The sequence below is a fragment of the Rhinoraja longicauda genome, chromosome 18 (genome assembly GCF_053455715.1).
Source record: "Rhinoraja longicauda isolate Sanriku21f chromosome 18, sRhiLon1.1, whole genome shotgun sequence".
Classification (NCBI taxonomy): Eukaryota; Metazoa; Chordata; class Chondrichthyes; order Rajiformes; family Arhynchobatidae; genus Rhinoraja; species Rhinoraja longicauda.
Genome location: NC_135970.1, coordinates 35331714 through 35358058, shown reverse-complemented (window position 1 = coordinate 35358058; position 26345 = coordinate 35331714). Strand labels below are relative to the sequence as shown.

Here is a 26345-nt window from a genome sequence, read left to right as displayed (position 1 = left end):
TCACTGGTCAGCGTGGACTTGGTGGATTTTCTCTTTCCTCCCACACTCCAAAGACGTACGGGTCTGTAGGTTAATTGGCTCGGTAAATGTAAAAATTGTATAGGATAGTGTTAGTGTGCGGGGATCGCTGGTCGGCGTGGACCCGGTGGGCCGAAAGGGCCTGTTTCCGCGCTGTATCTCTAAACTAAACTAAAAAAAAAATGTTGTTATGGTTACTGCACCAACTACCGCCTCCTTCTTTCAGCCTGAAGAAGGGTTCCAAAACGTTGCCTATTCCTCTCCTCCAGAGATGCTGCCTGGCCTGTTGAGTTACTGCAGCATTTTGTGTCTACCTCCTCCAGCAGCTCGTTCCATACACCCACCACCCTCTGTGTGATAACGTTTGCCCTCAGATTCCTATGAAAATCTTTCCCCTCTCACCTTAAAACCATATCGTCTGGTTCTTGATTCCCCGACTCTGGGGGAAAGCATCTCGCTCATCTGATCTAATCATGTTCATGGGTTACAGGAACAGAATTAGGCCATTCGGCCCATCAAGTCTACTGTGCCATTTAATCATGCCTGATCTATCTAACTCTACCGCTGTGCCACTGGGTCACCCCCAGTATTATACACCTCTCTGTGATCACCCCTCATCCTCCTGCACTCCCAAGGAATAAAGTCCCAGCCTGCCCAACCTCTCCCGAAAGCTCGGGCCCTCAAGTCCTGGCAACATCCTCGTGAATTTTCTCTGCGCCATTTCCAGCTCGACAACTTCACGAGCCAACTAACCTTTAATCAATTTTGGAATTCTGAATTGGAGCCACCTGAACATTCAATTTAGAAATCTCATGCGATGTATTTTAAGCAGACAAACCGATTACCTGTTACAAACACAGTTTCATTCTGTTGGGGGTGAGTCAGCCTTAACTTTAGCGATTATGAGTTTGTAATTCACGTCAGTGTTTCAGAGTGATATGGGCAGATGCATTTCGCATTGATACAGTAAATAACTAACAAATTAAAGTTTTATCCTTCTGGACAGCTTAAATAGTGTTGCTTTAGTTATCAGTCCTTTTAAAAGTGAAGTGTCTTTATAAACTGACAAAGATGTATTAGTTATCTCAACTTCCTCCGGGAGGATGAGGTGCCAAAGTGATAAATCTCTCCCTGTTACCAAGCCACTCATGCGTCTCATCCTGGGGTAAAGTATCATTGAATCATAGAATGTGCAGGCAGGTAAGGATTGGTTTTGGCATGATGTTCGGCACAGACATTGTGGGCCGATGTTGGGGGAGTCTAGAACCAGGGGTCACAGTTTTAGAATAAGGGGTAGGCCATTTTCGGACTGAGATGAGGTAAAACGTTTTCACCCAGAGAGTTGTGAATCTATGGAATTCTCAGACACAGAAGGCAGTGGAGGCCAATTCATTGGATATTTTCAAGAGAGAGTTAGATTTAGCTCTTAGGGCTAATGGAATCAAGGGATATGGGGAGAAAGCAGGAATGGGGTAGTGATTTTGGATGATCAGCCATGATCGTATTGAATGGTGGTGCTGGCTCGAAGAACCAAATGGCCTCCTCCTGCGCCGATTCTCTCTGTTTCTAAGTTGTGTCTGGCCGTTGCATTGGGGAGTGTGTTGCTGTTGCCGTTGACCATTCTATGGCGTCTGTATCAGGCCCCCATGGCTTTGAACCATAACTGAACCATCCTACCACAACCAGAGAGCAACGCTGAACTACCATCTACCTCATTGGTGACCCTCGAACTATCCTAGATCGGACTTTGCTGGCTTTACCTTGCACTGAATGTTATTCCCTTATCATGTATCTGCACACTGTGAATGGCTCGGTTGTAATCGCTTATTGTCTTTCCGCTGGCTGGATAACACGTAAACAAAACGATTTTCACTGTACCTCGGTACGCGTGACAATAAACTAAGCTGAAGTGATGCCGTTGTGCTTCATACCTGCTGGAGATCCTCTCTCCACCCTCCCTGGCCTCCCGCACTTAACTGGTACTGGTACTCATCTGTGTGTAGGAAGGAACTGCAGATGCTGGTTTACACCGAAGATAGACACAAAATGCTGGAGTAACTTAGCGGGGCAGGCAGCATCTCTGGAGAGAAGGAATGGGTGACGTTTCGGATCGTGTTTGAAGAATGGTCTCGACCCGAAACGTCACCCATTCCTTCTCACCAGAGATGCTGCCTGACCCCCTGGTACGATTCTGCATTCTTTGAATAAAAATAATTCTGCTCAGGCTAAATAGTATTTGTGCACCTTGCACTTTCAAAATCAAGTCCAATGAATTGGTACAGGGACTAAACTAATTTTTGCTTGGTTCTCTCCAGAGATGGTGGCTACCAAGCCATGGAGTTTTGGCTGTGAATACTAATGTGTTTCTGTTTAGACAACATCAACTCCATTTAATGAATATTTGAACCCAGTTGAATTGAAACAACAGACTAAAGATTCAAAGATAGACACAAAATGCCGGAGTAACTCAACAAGTCAGGCAGCATCTCTGGAGAGAAGGAATGGGTGATGTTTCTGGTCGAGACCCTTGTTCAGACCCGGAATGTCACCCATTCCATCTCTCCAGAGATACTGCCTGTCCCGCTGAGTTACTGCAGCACTTTGTGTCCATCTTCACTTTCAACCAGCATCTGCAGTTCCTTCCTACACGTTAACCTACAAACCTGTATGTTTTTGGTGAGTGGGTGGAGACGCATAAAATTATATAAAAGGACTGGACAGGCTAAATGCAGGAAAAATGTTCCCAATGTTGGGGGAGTCCAGAATCAAGGGCCACAGTCTAAGAATAAAGGGGAGGCCATTTAAAACTGAGGTGAGGAGAAACTTTGTGGAATTCTCTGCCACAGAGGGCAATGGAGGCCAATTCTTTGGATGAATTTAAAAGAGAGTTAGATAGAGCTCTGGGGGCTAGTGGAATCGGGGGATATGGGGAGAAGGCAGGCACGGGTTACTGATTGTGGACGATCAGCCATGATCACAATGAATGGCGGTGCTGGCTCGAAGGGCCAAATGGCCTCCTCCTGCACCTATTTTCTATGTTTCGATGTTTCTATAAACTGGAGCACCCAGAGAAAACCCACGCAGGTCACGGGGAGAACACACAAACTCTGTACAGACAGTGCCCGCAGTCATAGAAACATAGAAACATAGAAAATAGGTGCAGGAGTAGGCCATTCGGCCATTCGAGCCTGCATCGCCATTCAATATGATCATGGCTGATCATCCAACTCAGTGTCCCGTACCTGCCTTCTCTCCATACCCCCCTGATCCCTTTAGCCACAAGGGCCACATCTAACTCCCTCTTAAATATAGCCAATGAACTGGCCTCAACTACCTTCTGTGGCAGAGAATTCCACAGATTCACCACTCTCTGTGTGAAAAAAAACATTCTCATCTCGGTCCTAAAAGACTTCCCCCTTATCCTTAAACTGTGACCCCTTGTTCTGGACTTCCCCAACATCGGGAACAATCTTCCTGCATCTAGCCTGTCCAACCCCTTAAGAATTTTGTAAGTTTCTATAAGATCCCCCCTCAATCTTCTAAATTCCAGCGAGTACAAGCCGAGTCTATCCAGTCTTTCTTCATATGAAAGCCCTGCCATCCCAGGAATCAACCTGGTGAACCTTCTCTGTACTCCCTCTGTGGCAAGAATGTCTTTCCTCAGGATGGAACCTGGGTGTCTGGCGCTGTACGGCAGCAACTCTACCGCCGCGCCACCGCGCTGCCCTGGTTTTCCAGAGTGGTCCAAATTTCCTGGAATTCCCACTGGCCAATTTATCCCGTTTTTTTGCGTTGAAATGCTGGCAAACACAGGAACCTAATCAAAAGAAGCCCATTAGATCCACTGGAGCATGCATTTCACGCAGTTCTTCAGGGCAAAAGTACATTGGTTATCCCCAGCACATTTAACGCAAAGCCTTGCCAATGCTGGATGCTTCTCAAAATTCCATTAAAATCTAATCTGAGCTCCTAAATAACTAGGACCTGTTCACATTTCGAACAATAGAGGTTTTATTGAATGGCAATAACTGCACTCCGGTGCACCAGACAAACATGATTTCAGAACTCCTGTCTTCAGAAGAGGAAGGTCACGCTGGCATTATTTTTATCAGCGTGTGCGATTTTTATTGCAAAGTGGTTTAATGTTTAGGTTCCTAAGTGTGATTCACTGCAGGATATTTGGAAATGAAAATGAATAGAGTCGTACAATCATGCAGCGTGGAAACAGGCCCTACATCCCAACCTGCCCACACCAACCAACATGCCCCGTCTACACTAGTCCCACCTGCCTGCATTTGACCCATATTCCCTCTAAGCCTATCCTGTCCATGTAGCTGTCAAAATATTTCTTAAACGCTGTGATAGTCCCTGCCTCAATTATCTCCTCTGGCAGCTCGTTCCATACACACACCACCCTTTGTGTAAAAAAAGTCACGCCTCAGGTCCCTATTTAATCTTTCCCCCCCTCACCTTCAACCTAGAAACTCTGGTTCTTGATTCACCCTACTCTGGGAAAGAGACTCTGTGCGTCTGCCCGATCTGTACCTCTCGAGATTTTGCACACCTCCATAAGATCACCCCTCATCCTCCTGCGCTCCAAGGAATAGAATCCCAGCCCGCCCAATCTCTCCATGCAGCTTAGGCCCTCTAAGTCCGGCAACATCCTCGTAAATCTTCCCTGCACCGTTTCCAGCTTGACAACATCTTTCCCATAGTGTGGTGCCCAAAAATGAACACTGTACTCTAAATGTGGCCTCGCCAACGTCTTATATAACTGCACCATGACCTCCCAATAGAAAGGTCTTTCTGCTCTCGTGAAACAAACAATGGCCCAGTCAGTTGGAAAAGGTAACTTGCGATGTCCCCTTGCAATAGTTCTGAGTTAATCTCATGTTTAATAGGATAAAACGCCCACGCAGAAGGGACCCGACCCGAAGCATCACCCGTGTATTCCCTCCGCAGATGCTGCCTGACCGGCTGAGTTCCACCAGCACTTGTGGTTTGGTCAAGACACCTGTATCTTCTGTTTAGTTTAGTTTAGAGAGATAGCGCGGAAACAGGCCCTTTCGGCCGACCAGCGATCCCCGCACATTAACACTATCCTATACCCACTAGGGACAATTTTTACAATTTTTACATTTACCAAGACAAATGACCTACATACCTGTACGTCTTTGGAGTGTGGGAGGAAACCGAAGATCTCGGAGAGAATGTACAAACTCCGTACAGACAGCACCCATAGTCGGGATCGAACCCGGGTCTCCGGCACTGGAGCAACTCTACAGCTGTGCCACCTGTCCTTGGCCATTGTTGTAACAAAGAGAATGGATACTCGATGTTAACACCTTTCCTAACTTTTCAAAGCTTGGCGTTTGATTCAAGGGGCTTGGACTATTTAGTCCTGCCAACTGTCTTGCTGACTACTTTGAAGAGTAGATGTTCCCCCCTGGTTCATTTTCCATACGTCCAGTTATCCATTCTTCACCAGAGCATGATCCTTTTCTCACCTCCAGTTCCATCCCTTCCCCCCTCCCCCAACTCTACTTTCAGTCAGAAGAAGCGTTCTGACCCGGAGCGTCTGTGGAGCATTTCTCCAGGGATGCTGTCTGACCCGCTGAGTTACTCCAGCAATTTGTGTCCATCTTCATCAGAGCAGGTTCTCTTTGCTTGCGGAGTTTGCTGAACCTTAACGACCCTGCTAGAGAACAAAAACTCGGCTTTGAGTGGAAGGTAAAGGCAGGAGCTCATTTTGGTGAGAATGTCCACAGTCTTGAGATGCTGTTCCCCAAGAGCAAGGAACATGGTCTTAGTATCAAGTCCAACCAGTTAGGGGACTTGGACAACGTCAAATATTTTTATGTGGATGGTCATGGCCCTTTTGAATTCTTTATCTAGGAGATACATGCACACACACGCACACGCACACGCACGCACGCACACACGCACACTCATATATACATATATATGTACTGTATATACGCACAATACACACATATATATATATACGCATACATATGCACATACACGCACACACATGCACACACGCACACACGCACACACGCACACTCATATATACATATATATGTACTGTATATACGCACAATACATATATATATATATATATAAATACATATATATATATATATACGCACACACATGCACACACATGCACATGCACACACATGCACACACATGCACATGCACACACATGCACACACATGCACACGCACACACATATATATTTGTACTGTGGATGGCTCGATTGTAATCATGTGTTATCTTTCCGCTGACTGGTTAGCACGCAACAAAAGCTTTTCACTGTACCTCGGTACACATGACAATAAACTCAACTAATAAACAACATAAAAAGCGCGGTATATTATTTGTCATGTTGTTTACAGAGTACTGTGCTTGCGTACAGTATATGTTGTGCTGCTGCAAGTAAGAATGTCATTGTTCCATTTCGGGACACATGACAATAAAACACTCTCGATTCTTGACTCTCACGTTATCGAGGCTAAAATGCATCTTTGGATCGTAAGAAAATTGGAGTAGATGGGATGATGGATGAAGCCATGATTCTGGATTGGTACAGGTGTCAGAGGGTATGGGGAGAAGGCAGGAGAATGGGGTTAGGAGGGAGAGATAGATCAGCCATGATTATAATGGCGGAGTAGACTTGATGGGCTGAATGGCCTAATTCAGCTCCTATTGCTTATGACCTTTTATCCTTATGCACTTCCTCAATGTCAGAGCAAAGTCCAAACTTATTCCTTCTATATCTTTTGTTGCTTTTTAAGGTTCTTTCATTGGAGATTATTTATTTGTCATTTCCATGGCCAGAATACAAAAGAGTTAGATAGAGCTCTCAAGGATAGCGGAGTCAGGGGGGTACGGGGGGAAGGCAGGAACGGGGTACTGATTGAGAATGATCAGCCATGACCACATTGAATGGCGGTGCTGGCTCGAAGGGCCGAATGGCCTACTCCTGCACCTATTGTCTATTGTCTATAATAAGACAAAGCAAAATGCAAACTCTCAGCCTCACAAATCATTGTTAAATATGTAGCTGACAGAATCATATTTCCTTTGACTTTTTATGACATAAATCCAAGGTTTTCTTAAAGATACTGCGCAGAGCTGATTGTGTGGGGAATTTAAAGCAATATCCATTTAATCTTTGTTGAGCATACACAATGCTGCTGAAAGCATTGAAAGTATTTGCTGGTGATTTCATTGGCAAAATCCCAGGAAGTTTATCGTGCTGGTACTCTGGTAAAAAGTATTTTAGTTTAAATATACAGGCCCATTAGCCCACCGAGTCCGCACCGACCAGCGATCCCCGCACACTAACACCACCCTGCACGCACTGGGGACAATTTACATTTATACCAGGCCAATTAACCTACAAACCTGTACGTCTTTGGAGTGCGGGAGGAAACCGAAGATCTCGGAGAAAACCCACGCAGGTCACGGGGAGAACGTACAAACTCCGTACAGACAGCACCCGTAGTCGGGATCGAACCCGGGTCTCTGGCGCTGTGAGGCAGCAACTCTACCGCTGCGCCACCATGCCACTGCTACCGTGGGGTGGCACAGTGACTCAGTTGGCTCCCAAAGACCGTGCCTCCCAAAGACCGAATGATGTGCGCGTTTGTAGGTAAATGTGCCTCTGTAAATTGTGCAGGGAGTGGATGAGAAAGTGGGGTAATGTAGAGCTAGTGTGAGCGGGTGATTGATGGTCTGTGTGGACCTGACGGGCTGAAGGGCCTGATTTCCATGCTGTATTTATAAACTTTGGGTGGCACGGTGGCGCAGCGATAGAGATGTTGCCTCACTGCGCCAGAGACCCAGGTTCGATCCCGACTACGGGTGCTGTCTGTTCGGAGTTTGTAAGTTCTCCCCGTGACCACATGGCTTTTCTCCGGGCGCCATTTAGCCTACAAACCTGCACGTCTTTGGAGTTTGTGAGGGAACCGGAGCACCCGGAGAAAACCCACGCGGGTCACGGGGAGAACGTACAAACTCCGTACAGACAGCACCCTTAGTCAGGATCGAACCCGGGTCTCTGGTGCTGTAAGACAGCAACTCTACTGCTGTGCCACCATATCCCTGGTATATATACTGTGTATATTTATATATATATATATATATATATATATATATATATAGATATACACCAGTGATTTCTAAAACATTTAGCTTAGAGTTTAGTTTTAGACTTTGGAGATACAGTGTGGAAACAGGCCTTTCAGCCCACTGAGTCGTCACCGACCAGCGATCTCTAGCACTATCTTGCACACTAGTGACTAACTATAATTTTACCAAAGCCAGCTAACCCCTACAAAGGGCGGCACGGTGGCGCAGCGGTAGAGTTGCTGCCTTACAGCGCTTCAGCGCTGGAGACCCGGGTTCGATCCTGACCACGGGTGCTGTCTGTACGGAGTTTGTCCGTTCTCCCTGTGACCTGTGTGCGTTTTTTCCGGGTGCTCCGATTTCCTCCCACACTCCAAAGACGATCTGGTTTGTAGGTTAATTGGCTTGGTGTAAGTGTAAATTGTTCCTAGTGTGTGTAGGGTAGTGTTAGCATGTGGGGATCGCCGGTCGGCGCGGACTCGGTGCACCAAAGGGCTGTATCTCTAAACTAAACTAAACTAAACTAAACTAAACTAAACTAACCTAAGACTAGGCTTGTATTCACTGGAGTTTAGAAGGATGAGAGGGGATCTGATAGAGACATATAAAATTATGAAAGGACTGGACAAGCTAGATGCAGGAAACATGTTCCCAATGTTGGGGGAGTCCAGAACAAGGGGCCACAGTTTAAGAATAAGGGCTAGGCCATTTAGAACTGAGATGAGGAAAAACTTTTTCAGTCAGAGAGTTGTGAATCTGTGGAATTCTCTGCCGCAGAAGGCAGTGGAGGCCAAATCACTGGAAGAATTTAAGAGAGAGTTAGATAGAGCTCTGGGGGCTAGCGGAATCAAGGCATATGGGGAAAAGTTGGGCACGGGTTACTGATTGTGGATGATCACAATGAATGGTCTCGAAGGGTCGTATGGTGGCTCGAAGGGCCGAATGGCCTCCTCTTGCACCTATTTTCTATGTAACCTGTGCGCCATTATGGAGCGTGGAGGAAATTGGAGTTGTACCTGTTGCAAGGAAGACCTTCGTTGTTCCATTTTGGGACGTCTGGCAATAAGACACTCCTTGATGTTAGGGCCGCCGAGGAGTTTGTTGTCGTGCTCCAGACTGGTTGAGTGTCTCACCTTGGGCCTCGGTGAAGTGTGGCCTCCCTTTGTTTCCACGCAGATATCGACGAGTGTGCCACGGGGTTGCACAGCTGCTGGAACGAATCGGTGTGCGTTAACCTGGAGGGTGGATTCGACTGCCGCTGCCCTGTCGAGGCGCACTGCACGGGGGACTGCCCACGGGAGGACCAGGGCGAGGAGGAGGAGGAGGAGGAGGAGGAGGAGGGGGCATTAAAGCGCAATGGGCAGGTGTGGACCTTGGCCGGCGATCGATGTTCGCTCTGCTCCTGTCAGGTGAGTGCACGCACTTTTGCAGTGGGGGTGGGTTTGCCCCGGGGGGGGGGGGGGTGTCTCCCCTGAGTCCGAAGATGGGTCTCGTCCCGAAACATCACCAATCCTTCTCTCCAGAAGCAAGCAAAGAATTCCACTGTGCCTGTCACATGTGACAATAAAGTATTAATTCCGTATCTGTCATTCATTTGTACCTTTTCATACCCTCCCCTTTTCCTCTCCCCTGGCTCTCAGCCTGAACAAGGGTCTCGACCTGAAAAGTCGCCCATTCCTTCTCTCCCGAGATGCTGCCTGTCCCGCTGAGTTACGCCAGCTTTTTGTATCTCTATCCCCTGAGATTCATTTAAACTCCGACTCGTGCAGTCACCAAAATCGTCGCTGTGCATCTGCCACTAATCAAAGCCTCAAGAATTAAAGGACGTTCCTTTGGGAAAGAGATGAGGAGGAATTTCTTTAGTTGGAAGTTGGTGAATCTGTGGAATTCATTGCCACAGAGGGCTGTGGAGGCCAAGTCAATGGCAGAGATAGATAGATAGATTCTTGATTAGTACGGGTGTCAGGGGTTATGGGGAGAAGGCATGAGAATTGGGTTAGGAGGGAGAGATAGTTCAGCCGTGATTGAATGGCGGAGTAGACTTGATGGGCCGAATGGCCTAATTCTCCTAACACTTATGACCTTACGACCTTATAATCTGGTAATGGTTGTTGCTCAATCATAAATTTATAGATGAGTGAGAATGGGTGGTGAGCAGTAATGATTCTATAGGTTAATTGGCCCTCAGTATATTGCCCCTCGTGAGTAGGGATTGGATGCAATAGTGGGATAACATAGAACTAGTGTGAAAGGGAGATCATGGTCAGTATGGAGTCGGTGGGACGAAAGGCCTGTTTCCATGCTATATATCTGTCAACCAACCTAAACTGAACTAAATTGTTGAGCCACGGTAAAAACGCATGTCCTCCTCAATTGGAATCCACGATTCCGTAAGTTCTTAAGTGATAGGAGCAGAATTAGGCCACTCGGCCCATCAAGTCTACTCCGCCATTCAACCATGGCTGATCTATCTCTCCCTCCTAACCGCATTCTCCTGCCTTCTCCCCATCACCCCCGATACCCGGCTGGGCCTACCTGATCTCCCGGTTGCCAAACACTTTAACTCCCCCTCCCATTCCCACACTGACCTTTCTGCCCTGGGCCGCCTCCACTGTCACAGTGAGGCCAACCGCAAATGGGAGGAACCGCACCTCATATTTTGCTTGGGCAGTTTCACAACCCAGCGGTATGAATATTGATTTCTCTAACTTCAAGTAGCCCTTGCAAACCACTCTCTCCAGCCGTCCCCAGCCTAGTTGTCGTGCTAGTTTCATTGTCGTCCTGTTGAGTTTCATTGTCTGTGTTACTCGTGATCACCTACCCCACAGCCAACAATGGACCGTTGTGAGCTCCACCTTTCCTTGATCATGGTTGCTGGCTTTGATTTGTCTTATTGCGTACAATGGAGGGGGAACAATGGAGGATCTGTTGTGGGGGGAGCGCTGTGAGGTGGGGGGGGGGGGGGGGAGAACAATGGAGGACCCGGGGATGGGGGATGGGGGGTGGGGGCGGGGGAGGAGAGGAGAACAAAGGTGGAGCCTGTTGTGATATTGCTGGGACTACTTTGTGTATCCAAGGACTACTTTGTATGCCTGTGTATATAAGTGATTGGGGTGATTAGGCGGTCACTCTGGATCCAGGCGGCCTTGGAAGAAACAGCCTGGAGTACAAGCTGCACCATGATAACATTTTAAACATGTGCACTCGTGGTCCGTCCAGAGTCATAAGAAAGGTACAACAGGTACCGGACCACGAAGAACAACATGGTGGCAGCGGTTTGGTGTTTCGCCTAGGGGGAGAATGAAGCATGCCCGAGCAGAAAAGGTTACATTGCTGGAGCTCAACTCCAGGCTGTTTATTCCGTGGCCACCTGCATCCAGAGTGACCGCCTAATCACCCCAATCACTTATATACACAGGCATACAAAGTAGTCCTTGGATACACAAAGTAGTCCCAGCAATATCACAACATCCCCCTTGTCTTATATATTACAACAGAGCCGGCAGGGGTAATTTGTAACTTTGTCGGTGCCCTTTACGTGGCGACTATTGGCATACCTTGGGTATGCAAGCAAAGAATTCCCCGTGACTTGTCACATGTGACAATGAGGTGTCCCCATTCCATACCTTTCATTCATTCGTTTGTTGTTTGTACCTTTTCACGCCTCCAGTTCCCCCTCTCCCCCTGACTCTCAGTCCGAAGAAGGGCCTCGACCCGCGAAACGTCACCTTGTTCCTTTCCCGCAAGAGATGCTGCCTGACCCGCTGAGTCGCTCCAGCTCTGTTGTGTGCCTGTCTTCTTTGATTGTCCCCCCCCAAGCTACTCTCTGTCCTCTCCCGCACAGGGCGGCAAGATCTTCTGCAGAAGGGCGGCGTGTGACTGCCAGGATCCCGACGTGGACCTCTTCTGCTGCTCCGAATGTGACACCAGGGTGACCAGCCAGTGCCTGCATCAGAACGGCCATCTTGTTTATCGCAATGGTGACATCTGGACCTACAGCTGCCAGCAATGCCGCTGCCTGGTACGTTGCCTGGTCTGTGGAATTCTCTGCCTCAGAGGGCAGTGGAGGCCAATTCTCTGAATACATTCAAGAGAGAGCTAGATAGAGCTCTTAAGGGTAGCGGAGTCATGGGGTATGGGGAGAAAGCAGGAACGGGGTACTGATTGAGAATGATCAGCCATGATCACATTGAATGGCGGTGCTGGCTCGAAGGGCCGAATGGTCTACTCCTGCACCTATTGTCTATTGTCTATTGTTGCCCAATTTCCCCGGGACACATTCCAGAAATTGATGAAGAAAAATTGAAGCAGTCTTAGAATAAAAGGTTAGGCCATTTAAAACTGAGGTGAGAAGGAACTTTTTACACCCAGAGAGTTGTGAATTTGTGGAATTCTCTGCCACAGAGGGCAGTGGAGGCCAAATCACTGGATGGATTTAAGAGAGAGTTAGATAGAGCTCTAGGGGCTAGTGGAAGAAGGGATATGGGGAGAAGGCAGGCACGGGTTATTGATTGTGGATGATCAGCCATGATCACAATGAATGGCGGTGCTGGCTCGAAGGGCCGAATGGCCTCCTCCTGCACCTATTTTCTATGTTTCTATGTTAACTGCAACCTGTTATATTATATCCCGAAACGTCACTTGTTCCTTCTATCCAGAGATGCTGCCTGTCCCGCTGAATTACTCCAGCATTTTGTGTCTACCTGTTATGTTCAGTTTAGCTTAGTTCAGTTTGGAGATACAGCGTGGAAACAGGCCCTTCGGCCCACCGGGTCCATGACGCCCACCGATCACCCCGTACACTTAGACTATCCTACACACACACACGAGGGCCAATTTACAATCTTTACCAAAGCCAATTAGCGTACAAACCTGTACGTCTTTGGAGTGCGGGTGAAAACTTAAGTTCCCGGGGAAAATCCACGCAGGTCAAGGGGAGAACGTACAAACTCCGTATGGACAGCACCCGTAGTCAGGATTGAACCCGGGTCTCTGGCGCTGTGAGGCAGAAGGATGAGAGAGGATCTTATTGGACAGGCTAGGTGCAGGAAAAAATGTTCCCGATGTTGGGGGAGTCCAGAACCAGGAGTCACAGTTTTAGAATAAGGGGTAGGCCATTTTCAGACTGAGATGAGGTAAAACTTTTTCATCCAGAGAGTTGTGAATCTGTGGAATTCTCTGCCACAGAAGGCAGTGGAGGCCAATTCACTGGATGTATTCAAGAGAGAGTTAGATTTAGCTCTTGGGGCTAACGGAATCAAGGGATATGGGGGGAAAGCAGAAACGGGGTACTGATTTAGGATGATCACCCATGATCATATTGAATGGCAGTGCTGGCTCGAAGGGCTGAATGGCCTACTCCTGCACCTGTTTTCTATGTTTCTATGTTTCTAGTCAGGGTCGTACCCTGGTCTCTGGCTCTGCAAGGCAGTAGCTCTACCGCTGCGCCACTGTTAGCTCTGAATGACTTTGTAAGTCCTTACCAAAGATGCTGTTAAGGAGCTGCAGTAATCACTTGAGTTCAGCCGCAGAGTCTAATGATTATGAAAGGTCCACGCAGCAAAGAATATGACCTACAAAATCGTGCTCTGGGGGGGTCAAATTACGGCGCACTTATCGATGAAGTGAATGTAATTCTGTAGGCAGTGAAATGCCACTTGCAGTCATTATCCAGACTCATTCATATCCGAGAAAGCTTTCCATATTAAATGTTCAATGATGCCTCAGCCTAACCAAACATTTAATTGGACCAGTTAAGATCTTTTCCCTGCGCTTAGGTCAGAGGAGTGGGCTGGCTCACTGATGCCAGCCCAAATGATTCATCCCACAGCTCCCAGAGCCTCTTCAGTACCTGCAAGGCGTGGGACGAGAGTGTGTTGGAGATCTGTTCAATTGCCCACTGCTCCGAGAACAGTCAAGGAACTCAAGAGTATCCATGCCACGCCAGAGAGAGTTAGATATAGATCTTAGGGCTAACGGAATCAAGGGATATGGGGAGAAAGCAGGAACAGGGTACTGATTCTGGATGATCAGCCATGATCATAGTGAATGGCGGTGCTGGCTCGAAGGGCCGAATGGACTACTCTTGCACTTATTTTCTATATTTCTGTGCTCTCCGCTTGAGTGGTATCCCATCTTAATATTCAATCCTTCAATTACAGAAGGCTGTGGAGGCCGTCAATGGATGATTTTTTAGTTTAATTTTAGATTTAGTTTGGTGATACCGCGTGGAAACATGCCCTTCGCCCACTGAGTCGGCTCCGGCCAGCGATTGCCGCGCACTTAAGCCATCCTACGCGCACGAGATGACAATTTACCCTTACACCAAGCCAATTAACCTACAAACCTGTACGTCTTTGGAGTGTGGGAGGAACTCGGTGAAAACCCACGAGGGTCACGGGGAGAAGGTACAAACTCCGTACGGACAGCACCCGCAGTCAGGATCGAACCCGGGTCTCCGGCGCTGTGAGGCAGCAACTCTACCGCTGTGCCGCCCGGCAGAGATTGACAGATTCGTGATTAGTGTGGATGTCGGGGTTACGGGGAGAAGGCAGGAGAATGGGGTTGAGAGGGAGAGATAGATCAGCCATGATTGAATGGCGGAGTAGACTTGATGGGCCGAATGGCCTAATTTTGCTCCTGGGACTTATGAACCTTATATGATTGTGTCACTCCTGAGACATCTTATGAAGCGCTTGCTCTGGCTTCCCTTCATCTTACCCGCTAGTTGCCTCGAATAGTGCTGGTTATAATTTTGTGTCTATCTTCGGTGAAAACATGAATCAGCAGTTGCTTCCTCCACCCTTTAATAAAAGAGATTGAGGTGTGATGGCAGCTGAAGTTTCTTCACGTGGACACTTTTCAAAAAATGGAGTTCACACCCTGGATGGGCACAACATGCTGGAGTAACTCAGTGGGACAGACAGCATCTCTGGAGAGAAGGAATGGGTGACATTTCGGATCGAGCGCGGCTCGGCCGCTGGACCTAACAGTGCCCGGCGCGGCTCGGCCGCGGGGCCTTCCATCGCCCGGTACGGCCGCGGGACGGTTCAGCGCTCGGTGCGGCTCGACCGCGGGGCCTTCCATCGCCCGGTGCGGCTCGGCCGCAGAACGGTTCAGCGCCCGGTGCGGCCGCGTGGCCTTCCATCGCCCGGCGCGGCTCGGCCGCGGGACTTAACATCGCCAGCGCGGCTCGGCCGCTGGACTTAACATCGCCGGCGCGGCTCGGCCGCGGGATGTTTCAGTGCTCGCCCGCGGGGCCTTCCATCCCCTTGCGGGGGCTGTGCGTGTCGGTCGCCTCGGTAGGGGTCGAGCTGCCTGTCTGTGTGCGAGGGGGGAAGAGAGTGGAAGTTTTGTTGCCTTCCATCACAGTGAGGGGGTGTTTGGAGTCACTGTGATGGATGTTGGTGTTGGGGTCGGGTGTCCTGTGTTCTTTTCTTTTTTTGCTGTGTTTTTGTGACTGCTGGAAATTTCGTTCGGTATTTATACCGAATGACAATAAAGTTCTGTTATGTTATGTTATGTTCAGACCTGAAAGTCGGGAAGGGGGGGAGATAAGGAAGTGCAAGATGTGAGAACGAGACATCAAAGAGGTGGTGATCAAGGAAAATGAATCGATCATTGTTAGCTAGGAGAAGGTGACAACAAAGCAAACAGAGATAAAACGTAACTGGGGACAGTCAGACTGGTCGGAGAACTGGGAAGAGGGGGGAGGGATGGAGAGAGAGGGAAAGCAAGGGTTACTTGAAGTTAGAGGGTCGATATTCATACCGCTGCCCAAGCGAAATATGAGGTGCTGTTCCTCCAATTTGTGTGTGGACTCACTCTGACTGTGGAGAAGGCCTGGGACAGAAAGGTCAATGCGGGAATGGGAGGGGGAGTTAAAGTGTTTGGTAACCGGGAGACCAGGCAGGGTTACACATCCTGGGTTAGCGGCTGACGTTAAAATTATGCCAACATTCAAGATCAGCGTGGATCAAAGGATTTGAACACTCAGTGGGTAAATATTGACATTGATCAAAGTTAATCTACAAACAGATGGAAGTTGCTATGTACAAAGGATTCAGAGTTAATCTTGTTCCTTACTGTTGCATGCGTGCATTGTTACAAAAAGATGCGTTCATTTGTTTTCCTGCAATGCGAATCTGGATAATCATCTCCATCAAAATGTTCCATGGTAGTTTTTATTGTTACTGATCTAAGTGGGCGACATAATCAGAAGCAAGAACATTGCAGTTGTTGGGATCAAAGCCACAGCCTAAGAATTAAAGGGGAGGCCATTTAAAACTGAAGTGAGAAGAATCTTTTTTCACCCAGAGAGTTGTGAATCTGTGGAATTCTCTGCCACAGAAGGCAGTGGAGGCCAATTCACTGGATGAATTTAAAAGAGAGTTAGATAGAGCTCTTGGGGCTAGTGGAATCAAGGGGTATGGGGAGAAGGCAGGCACGGGTTACTGATTGTGGATGATCAGCCATGATCACAATGAATGGCGGTGCTGGCTCAAAGGGCAAAATGGCCTCCTCCTGCACCTATTTTCTATGTTTCTATGTTTCTATGAGAGAGTGACAGTCTTTTACCCAGGGCAGGGGAATCAAGACCCGGAAGACATAGGCTTACGGTGAGAGGGGCAACATTTAACAGGAACCTGAGTGGCAACATTTTCACTCTGAGGATTGGCGGATATATGGGAAGAGTTGCCAGAGGAGGTAGTTGAGACAGTGCTATGATTAGTACGGGTGTCAGGGGTTATGTGGAGAAGGCAGGAGAATGGAGTTATGAGGGAGAGATAGATCCAACATGACTTGATGGGCCGAATGGCCTAATTCTGCTCCTACCACCTGTGAATGTATGACAGCATTTAAAAGACACCTGGACAAGTAAGTAGATATGAAAGGTTCAGAGGGAAATGGGCCAAAAGTGGGCAAACGGGACTATCTTAGCTGGGGCACCCTGGTCGGCATGGACGAGTTGGGCTGAAGGGCCTGTTGCTGCGTAATGTGACAATGACAAGGAGGTTGAAGGACTTTTTTTAGGAAGGAGATGAGGAGAGATTTCTTTAGTCAGAGGGTGGTGAATCTGTGGAATTCTTTGCCACAGAAGGATGTGGAGGCCAAGTCAGTAGATATTTTTAAGGCAAAGATAGATGGATTCTTGATTAGTACAGGTGTAGTACAGAGATTTAGACAATAGACAATAGACAATAGACAATAGGTGCAGGAGGAGGCCATTCGGCCCTGCGAGCCAGCACCGCCATTCAATGTGATCATGGCTGATCATTCTCAATCAGTACCCCGTTCCTGCCTTCTCCCCATACCCCCTGACTCCGCTATCCTTAAGAGCTCTATCTAGCTCTCTCTTGAATGCATTCAGAGAATTGGCCTCCACTGCCTTCTGAGGCAGTGAATTCCACAGATTTACAACTCTCTGACTGAAAAAGTTTTTCCTCATCTCCGTTCTAAATGGCCGACCCCTTATTCTTATTTGTTCTTATTTGTTTCCCAGCCCAAGACAACAATTCTCCAGCAACCCTGACCATGCACACAAATCCCCTCAGTATGACAGTCACCCTCAGTCTGAAGAAGGGTTTCCCCCCAAAACGTCATCTATTCCTTCTCTCCAGAGATGCTGCCTGTCCCGCTGAGTTACTCCAGCATTTTGTGTCTATCTTCAGTGTAGACCAGCATCTGTAGTTCCTTCCTACATATCACCTCGCCATGTTGTGTGAATCTGTGGAATTCTCTGCAACAGAAGTTAGTGGAGGCCAAGTCACTGGACGTTTTCAAGAGAGAGTTAGATTTAGCTCTTCGGGCTAATGTAATCAAGGGAGATGGGGAAAAAGCAGGAACGGGGTACTGATTGTGGATGATCAGCCATGATTGTATTGAATGGCGGTGCTGGCTCAAAAGGCCAAATGGCCTACTCCTGCACCTATTTTCTGCGTTTCTATGTTCCCCTGAGATGCTGCCTGACCTACTGGGTTACTCCAGCACTTTGTGCCCTTGTATGGGTCTCAACCCGAAACGTCACCCATTCCTTCTCTCCGGAGATGCTGCCTGACCCGCTGAGTTACTCCAGCATTTTGCGTCTATCTTCGGTGTAAATCAGCATCTGCAGTTCCTTCATAGTCATAGAGTCATAAGTCATAGAGTGATACAGCGTGGAAACAGGCGCTTTGGCCCAACTTGCCCACACCCACCAACATGTCCCAGCTACACTAGTCCCACCTGCCTGCGTTTGGTCCATATCCCCCCAAACCTGTCCTACACATGTACCTGTCTAACTGTTTCTTATGTAGAGGAAAGAACTGCAGACGCTGGTTTTAAATCGAAGGTAGACACAAAATGCTGGAGTAACTCAGCGGGACAGGCAGCATCTCGAGAGAGAGAGAGAGAGAGAGAGAGAGAGAGAGAGAGAAGGAATGGGTGACGTTTAGGGTCGAGACCCTTCTTCAGACTGATGTCTGAAACTGTTCTCAAACTTTGGGATAGTCCCAGCCTGAACTATCTCCTGTGGCAACTCGCTCTATACTTCCTCCGCTATCGGTTTGTTGGTTGTCGATCTCCTGACCGTGCACCACTCTGTGTTTGTGTTTTCTGTAGCAGGGGGAGGTGGACTGCTGGCCTCTGAGCTGTGCGGCGCTGAGCTGTGAGTACACCACGATGGCGGACGGGGAGTGCTGCCCGCATTGCGTGAGCGACCCGTGCCTCGCTGACAACCTGGTCCATGACGTCCGGCGGACGTGTACAGACAACCACGGCGCCACGCGGCTAAGCGGCTCGATATGGACCGTGGCCCGCTCACCCTGCACATCCTGCACCTGCAAGGTACACGCGGGACAGCACAAACGTCTACTCTTACCCCGGCAGCACGGTTCACGGCCACCACGCCGACCAGCGATTACCCGCTCACACTAGTTCTATGTTATCCCACTTTCTCATCCACTCCCTGCACACAAGGGGCGATTTAGGTTAGTTCAGTTTAGTACAGTTTAGATCGTAAGATCATAGTTCAGTTTAATTCAGTTTAGTACAGTTTAGATCGTAACATCATAGTTCAGTTTAGTACCGTTTAGATCGTAACATCATAGTTCAGTTTAATTCAGTGTGATTCAGTTTAAATCATAAGATCATAGTTCAGTTTAATTCAGTGTGATTCAGTTTAAATCATAAGATCATAGTTCAGTTTAATTCAGTTTAGTTGAGTTTATTATCACGTGTACTGAGGTACAGTGAAAAGCTTTTGTTGCCTGCTATCCAGTCAGCGGAAAGACAATACATGATTACAATCGAGCCGTTTACAGTGCATAGATACATTGTTTAGTTAGAGTCCGAAGAAGGGTCTCGACCTGAAACGTCACCCATTGCTTCTCTCCAGAGCTGCTGCCTGAGTTACTCCAGCACTTTGTGCCTATCTTTAGTTTTGCTTCGTTTATTGTCACGTGTACCGAGGTACAGTGAACAGCTTTTGTTGCGTGCTAACCAGTCAGTGGAAAGACAAATACACCTTCGCTCAGTCCGCCTTAACCAAACTGATCTCCTGGTGGCTGAGCACTTCAACTCCCCCTCCCACTCCCAGTCTGACCTTTCTGTCATGGGCCTCCTCCAGTGCCTTAGTGAGGCCCACCGCAAATTGGAGGAGCAGCACCTCATATTTCGCTTGGGCATCTTGCAGCCCAGTGGTATGAACATCGACTTCTCCAACTTTAAATAGTTCCGCTCTTCCCCTCCCCCTTCCCAGTTCTCCCTCTGTCTTTCTGTCTCCACCTATATCCTTTCTTTGTCCCGCCCCCCTCCCCCGACATCAGTCTGAAGAAGGGTCTCGACCCGAAACGTCACCCATTCCTTCTCTCCTGAGATGCTGCCTGACTCGCTGAGTTACTCCAGCATTTTGTGATACCTTCGAGCAATGAACAATCATCTCCAGTTTGGCTTCCACTGTGTGTCGGTCGGGATATCATTAAATCCAGCTCTCTCCGAAACTGTTTTGACACCAGCAGACCTTCCAGTGACGATGATGCCGGTTGGATGGGGAGTAAGTGCAGGCAGCTACTTCTGTTACGCTGAAACATTCGCATTCATTATCATGAATCCATTAGGAGGCCCGTGCACATGGTGCCTGAATGTGCCATTTATTCCAAACCTCTCATTTGTATCCATGAATAAATCAGCACTTTCCCTCCGACTGCCTTGCAATAAGGTATCAGATTTGCAATTAAATTGCCGAGAATGTTTGGTGATCATCAAGGCACAGATTGTCAGCACTTTAGAAAGAGAAAACTGCCCCCATTTCAACCACTTAGTACCAGGCGCTCTCTGCTTACTTATAGTGTAGGACCGTCATGGAGTAAATGTATTCTATTTTTTTTAACCTTGCAACTTAACAAAAGCACCGATGCTTTTAGCCCTGGTGAATCATTCCTCTTCTGACCATTATATTACAGGCTCTTTGTCGTTTGCTGGGCATAGCTGTTCAGTAAAAATTAAGGTGTACATGAGGTGGGGGTGGGGGGAGGGGGGGGGGGGGGGGGGTGGGGGGGAGGGGGGGTTTCTCACTGAAACCTACCGGATAATGAAAGGCCCAGATATTGGTGTGGGGAAGGGCGTTTGCAATAACGGGAGAGTCTAAAACCAGAGGACACAGCCTTGGAATAAAAGGACGTGCCTTTATAATGGGGGTGAGGAGAAACGTCAGACCGAAAGTAGGGGGATGGAGGAGGGGTTAGGAGCTGGAGGAGAGTAAAGACCAGGACCCTGGGGGCGGCACGGTCGCACAGCGGTAGAGTTGCTGCCTCACAGCGCCAGAGACCCGGGTTCGATCCCGACTACGGGTGCTGTCTGTACGTTCTCCCCGTGACCAGTGCCCTCCCACACTCTCAAGACGTGTGGGTTTGTAGGTTAATTGGCCCTCTGTAAATTGTCCTTAGTGTCCAGGATAGAACTAGTGTATGGGTGATCGTGGGTCGGCAAAGACTCGGTGGGCCGAAGGGCCTGTTTCCTTGATTCACATCCACTTTGATGTCTCGTTCTCACACCTTACCCTTCCATATCTCTGTGTCTCCCTCTCCCCTGACGCTCAGTCTGAAGAAGGGTCTCGACCCGAAACGTCGCCCATTCCTTCCCTCCAGAGATGCTGCCTTTCCCGCTGAGTTACTCCGGCATTTTGGTGTCTACCTTCGGTGTAATCCACCATCTGCTGTTCCTTCCTGCACACTACAGGTTTGTAGGTTAATTGGCCTCTGTAAATTGTCCCTAGTGACGAGGATAGAACTAGTGTTCTAGATGGAACTAGAACTAGATCTCGGGTCGGCCCGGTCTCAGTGGGCCGAAGGGCCTGTTTCTGCGCGGCATCTCTAAAACTAAAGCTGAAATACAATCAGGTCCGGCCACGTGTGACCTCAGGCAGGGTGCTGCCTGGATAGAGTCAGACTGAGGCCCGGCACAAACTGGAGGAACAGCAGCTCATATTTCGCTTGGGTAGCTTCCACCCCAGTGGTATGAACATTGACTTCTCTAAGCTTAAGTAACTTTATCGCGTACTCCCCTCCCCTCCCCCCTTGCCCCCTTCCCCAGTTCCACGGCTTTTTAAAGTTTATTTTAGTTTAGAGGTGCAGTGCGGAAACGTGCCGCCCAGCGATCCCCGCACACTAACACTATCCTACACACACTGGGGGCAATTATTTACATTTACACCAAGCCAATTAACCTACAGACCTGCACGTCTTTGGAGTGTGGGAGGAAACCGAAGATCTCGGAGAAAACCCACGCAGGTCACGGGGAGAACATGCAAACTCCGTACAGACAGCACCCGTAGTCGGGATCAAATCCGGGTCTCTGGCGCTGTATTCGCTGTAAGGCAGCAACTCTACCACTGCGCCACCGTGCCGCCTCTCAAACCTATTTTGTTTCAAGCAACAGCTCTCCAAACGGTTTAGAAAGCGTAGCAAGACTTGGGATAGAAACATGGAAACATAGAATATAGGTGCAGGAGTAGGCCATTCGGCCCTTCGAGCCCTTCATGGCTGATCATCCAGAATCAGTACCCAGTTCCTGCCTTCTCCCCATATCCCTTGATTCCGTCAGCCCAAAGAACTATATCCAACTCTGCCACCTGCTGAGGCTAAAAAATATATTCTGGTCATGATATGGAATCAAGGAACATTTTCAAAAGAAGCAAGATCTGTAAAAACATTCAACAAGTTGTAAAACCCTCTGAGGTCTTATTGCCTGCTTTATCTCTGTCTTTACCTCCAAATCACTGTTGGTTACTGTCATGCCAAAACCATTATAAAATCCAGAAAATGAGTTAGCGCTGATTTCAGCAGGGTCACTTTTTTCTTTCATTAATTTTGATCTTCAACTTGGCCCAGTCTTGCACATCTGCAAGCACAAGTTGAAACGTCACACGTTCTAATCCATGTCAACCGGAGGAACTACACTTTAAAAATGAGTCAAATTTCAAAAATGCACGACACACTTATTAATATGCATGGTACATGTGCTCTTATGAAAGAAACAAAATGCTCTCCCTTAATTCAGTAAACAAAAGATTGCAGTGCAAACAAAAATGCTGGAGTAACTCAGCGGGACAGGCAGCATCTCTGGATGGAGGGAATGGGTGAAGCTTCGGGTCGAGACCCTTCTTCAGGTCAGAATTGGAATGTAGTGCTTTAATCTTTCATGGGTAATGGTAGATGGGAATATGCACCTCATGTTTAAATGCATTTCAGTGACAATTCAGAGGATCTCATAGAAACGTATAAAATTCTCAAGGGATTGGACAGACTAGATGCAGGAAAAATGTTCCCGATGTTGGGGGAGTCCAGAACCAAGGGTCATAGTTTAAGAACAAGGGGTCAGTCGGCCAGTTAGGACTGAGATGAGGAAAAACTTTTTCACCCAGAGAGTTGTGAATCTGTGCAACTCTCTGCCACAGAAGGCAGTGGAGGCCAATTCACTGGATGTTTTCAAGAGAGAGTTAGGTTTAGACAATAGACAATAGACAATAGGTGCAGGAGGAGGCCATTCGGCCCTTCGAGCCAGCACCGCCATTCAATGTGATCATGGCTGATCATTCTCAATCAGTACCCCGTTCCTGCCTTCTCCCCATACCCCCTGACTCCGCTATCATTAAGAGCTCTATCCAGCTCTCTCTTGAATACATTCAGAGAATTGGCCTCCACTGCCTTCTGAGGCAGAGAATTCCACAGATTCACAACTCTCTGACTGAAAAAGTTTTTCCTCATCTCAGTTCTAAATGGCCTACCCCTTATTCTTAAACTGTGGCCCCTTGTTCTGGACTCCCCCAACATTGGGAACATTTAGCTCTTAGGGCTGACGGAATCAAGGGAAATGGGGAGTAAGCAAGAACGGGGTACTGACTCTGGATGATCAGCCATGATCACATTGAATGGCGATGCTGGCTCGAAGGGCTGAATGGCCTCCTCCTGCACCTATTGTCCATGTCTCTATGACACCAGGACGGATTTTAAAGTAGAAAGCTGGGCTCATTTTGGCCAGAAATGCAACAATGAGTGCAAGATAATTTCAGTGCATGCAATTCAAGGACCGTAACATAAAATCTGCCTGGTCCTACCTGATCTCCCGGTTGCGGAACACTTTAATTCTCCTTCCCATTCCCACACTGACCTTCCTGCCCTTGGTCTCCGCCTCAGCGTGAGGTTAAACGCAAATTGGAGGAACAGCATCTCATTTTTCACTTGGGCAGCTTACAGCCCAGTGGTATGAATGTTGATTACTCTAACTTCAAGTAACCCCGGCATTCCCTCTCTCTCTCCATCCCTCCCCCACCCAAGTCGCACCAGCTTCTCGTTCTCACCCAGCAACCAGCTAACAACGGCCCGTTTCCTTTATCGTCGTTACTTTTTCTGCATATCTTTCACTCATTGTTCTTTACCTCTCCACTTCATCGTCTATATCTCTCGATTCCCTTATCCCGAGCCAGTCTGAAGAAGGGTCTGGACCCGAAACGTCGTCACCCATTCCTTCTCTCCAGAGATGCTGCCTGCGCCGCTGAGTTACTCCAGCTTTTTGGAATTCAATATAATACGAGAGGCTAGGATTAAAAATTTGATCGTGCAAGTCCCCCGCGAGCTGTGTAAAATCATGCATAAATCATTCAATTACGCCTGTTAATTATTCAACGGCAGCTTCGAAATTCCTGTTTTTTTTTAAAACCCACTGCAGTGAAACCGTTCCATTATTGCAAAACATATCTCTTCCCCTCCGTTGTCAGGCTTCTGTGTGCGCAGGAAGGAACGGCAGATGCTGGTTTAAACCGAAGATAGATGGACACAAAATGCTGGAGTCACTCAGCGGGACAGGCAGCATCTCTGGAGAGAAGGAACGGGTGACGTTTCGGGTCGAGACCCTTCTTCAGACTGGAGTCGACTCAAAACGTTACCCATTCCTTCTCTCCAGAGACGCTGCCTGTCCCGTTGAGTTACTCCAGCATTTTGTGTCTTAGCAGGCTTCTGAACGGTCCTTCCATAAGCTAGGGTGCTGTCCGATTCACCTCTACCCCATTGCGGACATTGGATTTTGTCTCTGGAACTGATGCGCTACAATGCTGAGAACTATATTCTGCACTCTGTATCTTCCCCTTTGCTCCACCTATTGTACGAGTTTGACTTGATTGTTTCTATGCCTAGGCAGATCTGATCTGTTTGGATAGCGTGCAAAACAAAACTGTTCACTGTACCTCGGCACAAGTGACAATAATAATAAACCTAAACCTGAAATCAAGTGGATATTGTTAACTGCAGAATGCAGTTAACAAGGAACTGCAGATGCTGGTTTACAACAACAAAAAAGGCATAAAGTGCTGGAGTAACTCTGCGGGTCAGGCAGCGTCTCTGGAGAAAAAGGATGGGTGACATTTCATGTCTGAAGAAGAGTCCCCGCCCTAAACGTCACCTGTCCTTTTTTTGCCAGAGATGCTGCCTGACCCGCCGAGTTACTACAGCTCTTTGGCTCCATGCCCGGTGTAGTTTTTTTTAGCTTAGTTTAGAGACACAGCGTGGAAACAGGCCCTTCGGCCCACAGAGTCTGTGGCGACCAGTGATCCCTGCGCATTAACACGACCCAACACACACACACTGGGTACCATTTATTACATTTTATACCAAGCCAATGAACCTACAAACCTGCACGTCTTTGGAGTGCGTGGGAGGAGACGGACGATCGCGGGGAAAACCCCTCGCAGGTCACGGGGAGAACGTACAAACTCCGTACAGACAAGCACCCACAGTCGGGATGGAACCCGGGTCTCATCTGGCGCTGTGGAGCAGTAGCTCTACCGCTGCGCCACCGTGCCGCCCGTTACGTGGGCTGATGTTGTGATCAGCTGCGGGAAAGATCGTGGGTTGATCCGGGTTTCAGAGTAGGTTCACTTTGTGCTCAGTCAGTACCCAGGCAGTTCTTCTCAGAATGAGATTAACAAGCGTTATTTTCTGATCCCACACTCTGTTGAGCAATGTCAAGAACAATCACTCACATCTGCTCTCTGCAAGCTCACTCCTGTGGTGGCCATTGGGTCCGGCGCTGTAATGAGATCTGGAGTCGAGTGGTCCTGATGGAAACTGGTAATGCTCAACAGTTAGCAAGTTAATGGTGAGTAAATGGCACTTGATGGTCCAGTCAGCGGCACCTTCCGCCACTTTGCTGACGATCGAGATGATAACTGTTGAAGCCATAATGCTCGGGTTGGATTCCCCTCGTCTTTTAAATTGCCGGGCAATTTCCCATGTTACTAGAAGGGCTCCAGATTCAGGGGACAGTTTCATCCCAAGTGTTACAAGCTACTGAATCATCCTATCACCAACTAGAGAGCGGTCCTGACCTCCCATCTACCTCATTGGAAACCTCTGAACTATCCTTAGTACGACTTTATCTTGCACTAACCGTTATCAGTTCAGCCTAGTTTTTAATGTCAGGTGCACCGAGGTACAGTGAAAAGCCTTTGCTGCGACGTTTGATAAACAATTAGACAGGTTCATGGAGAGGACAGGCTTAGAGTGATATGGGCTAAACGTGGGCAGGTGTGACTAGTGTAACTGGCACGGTGGCGCAGCGGTAGAGTTGCTGCCTTACAGCGAATGCAGTGCCGGAGACTCAGGTTCGATCCTGACTACGGGTGCTGTCTGTACGGAGTTTGTACGTTCTCCCCGTGACCT

General features: G+C 48.3%; 2 protein-coding genes across 2 annotated transcripts in view; both read left to right on the top strand.

Moving 5' to 3' along the window:
* The window catches only part of LOC144602176 (protein kinase C-binding protein NELL1-like), a 452218-nt gene extending 442752 nt beyond the window's left edge, over positions 1–9466 (top strand). The window contains exon 14 of the mRNA XM_078414912.1: positions 9331–9466. The gene's annotated coding sequence lies outside the window, so the exon portion shown is untranslated. The remainder of the gene's footprint in view (positions 1–9330) is intronic.
* Positions 7215–26345, top strand: part of LOC144602175 (protein kinase C-binding protein NELL1-like) — a 32222-nt gene continuing 13091 nt past the window's right edge. Inside the window, exons 1-4 of the mRNA XM_078414911.1 lie at positions 7215–7293; positions 9331–9563; positions 11999–12175; positions 18754–18978. Coding sequence (XP_078271037.1) covers positions 7215–7293; positions 9331–9563; positions 11999–12175; positions 18754–18978 — 714 coding nt within the window. The remainder of the gene's footprint in view (positions 7294–9330; positions 9564–11998; positions 12176–18753; positions 18979–26345) is intronic.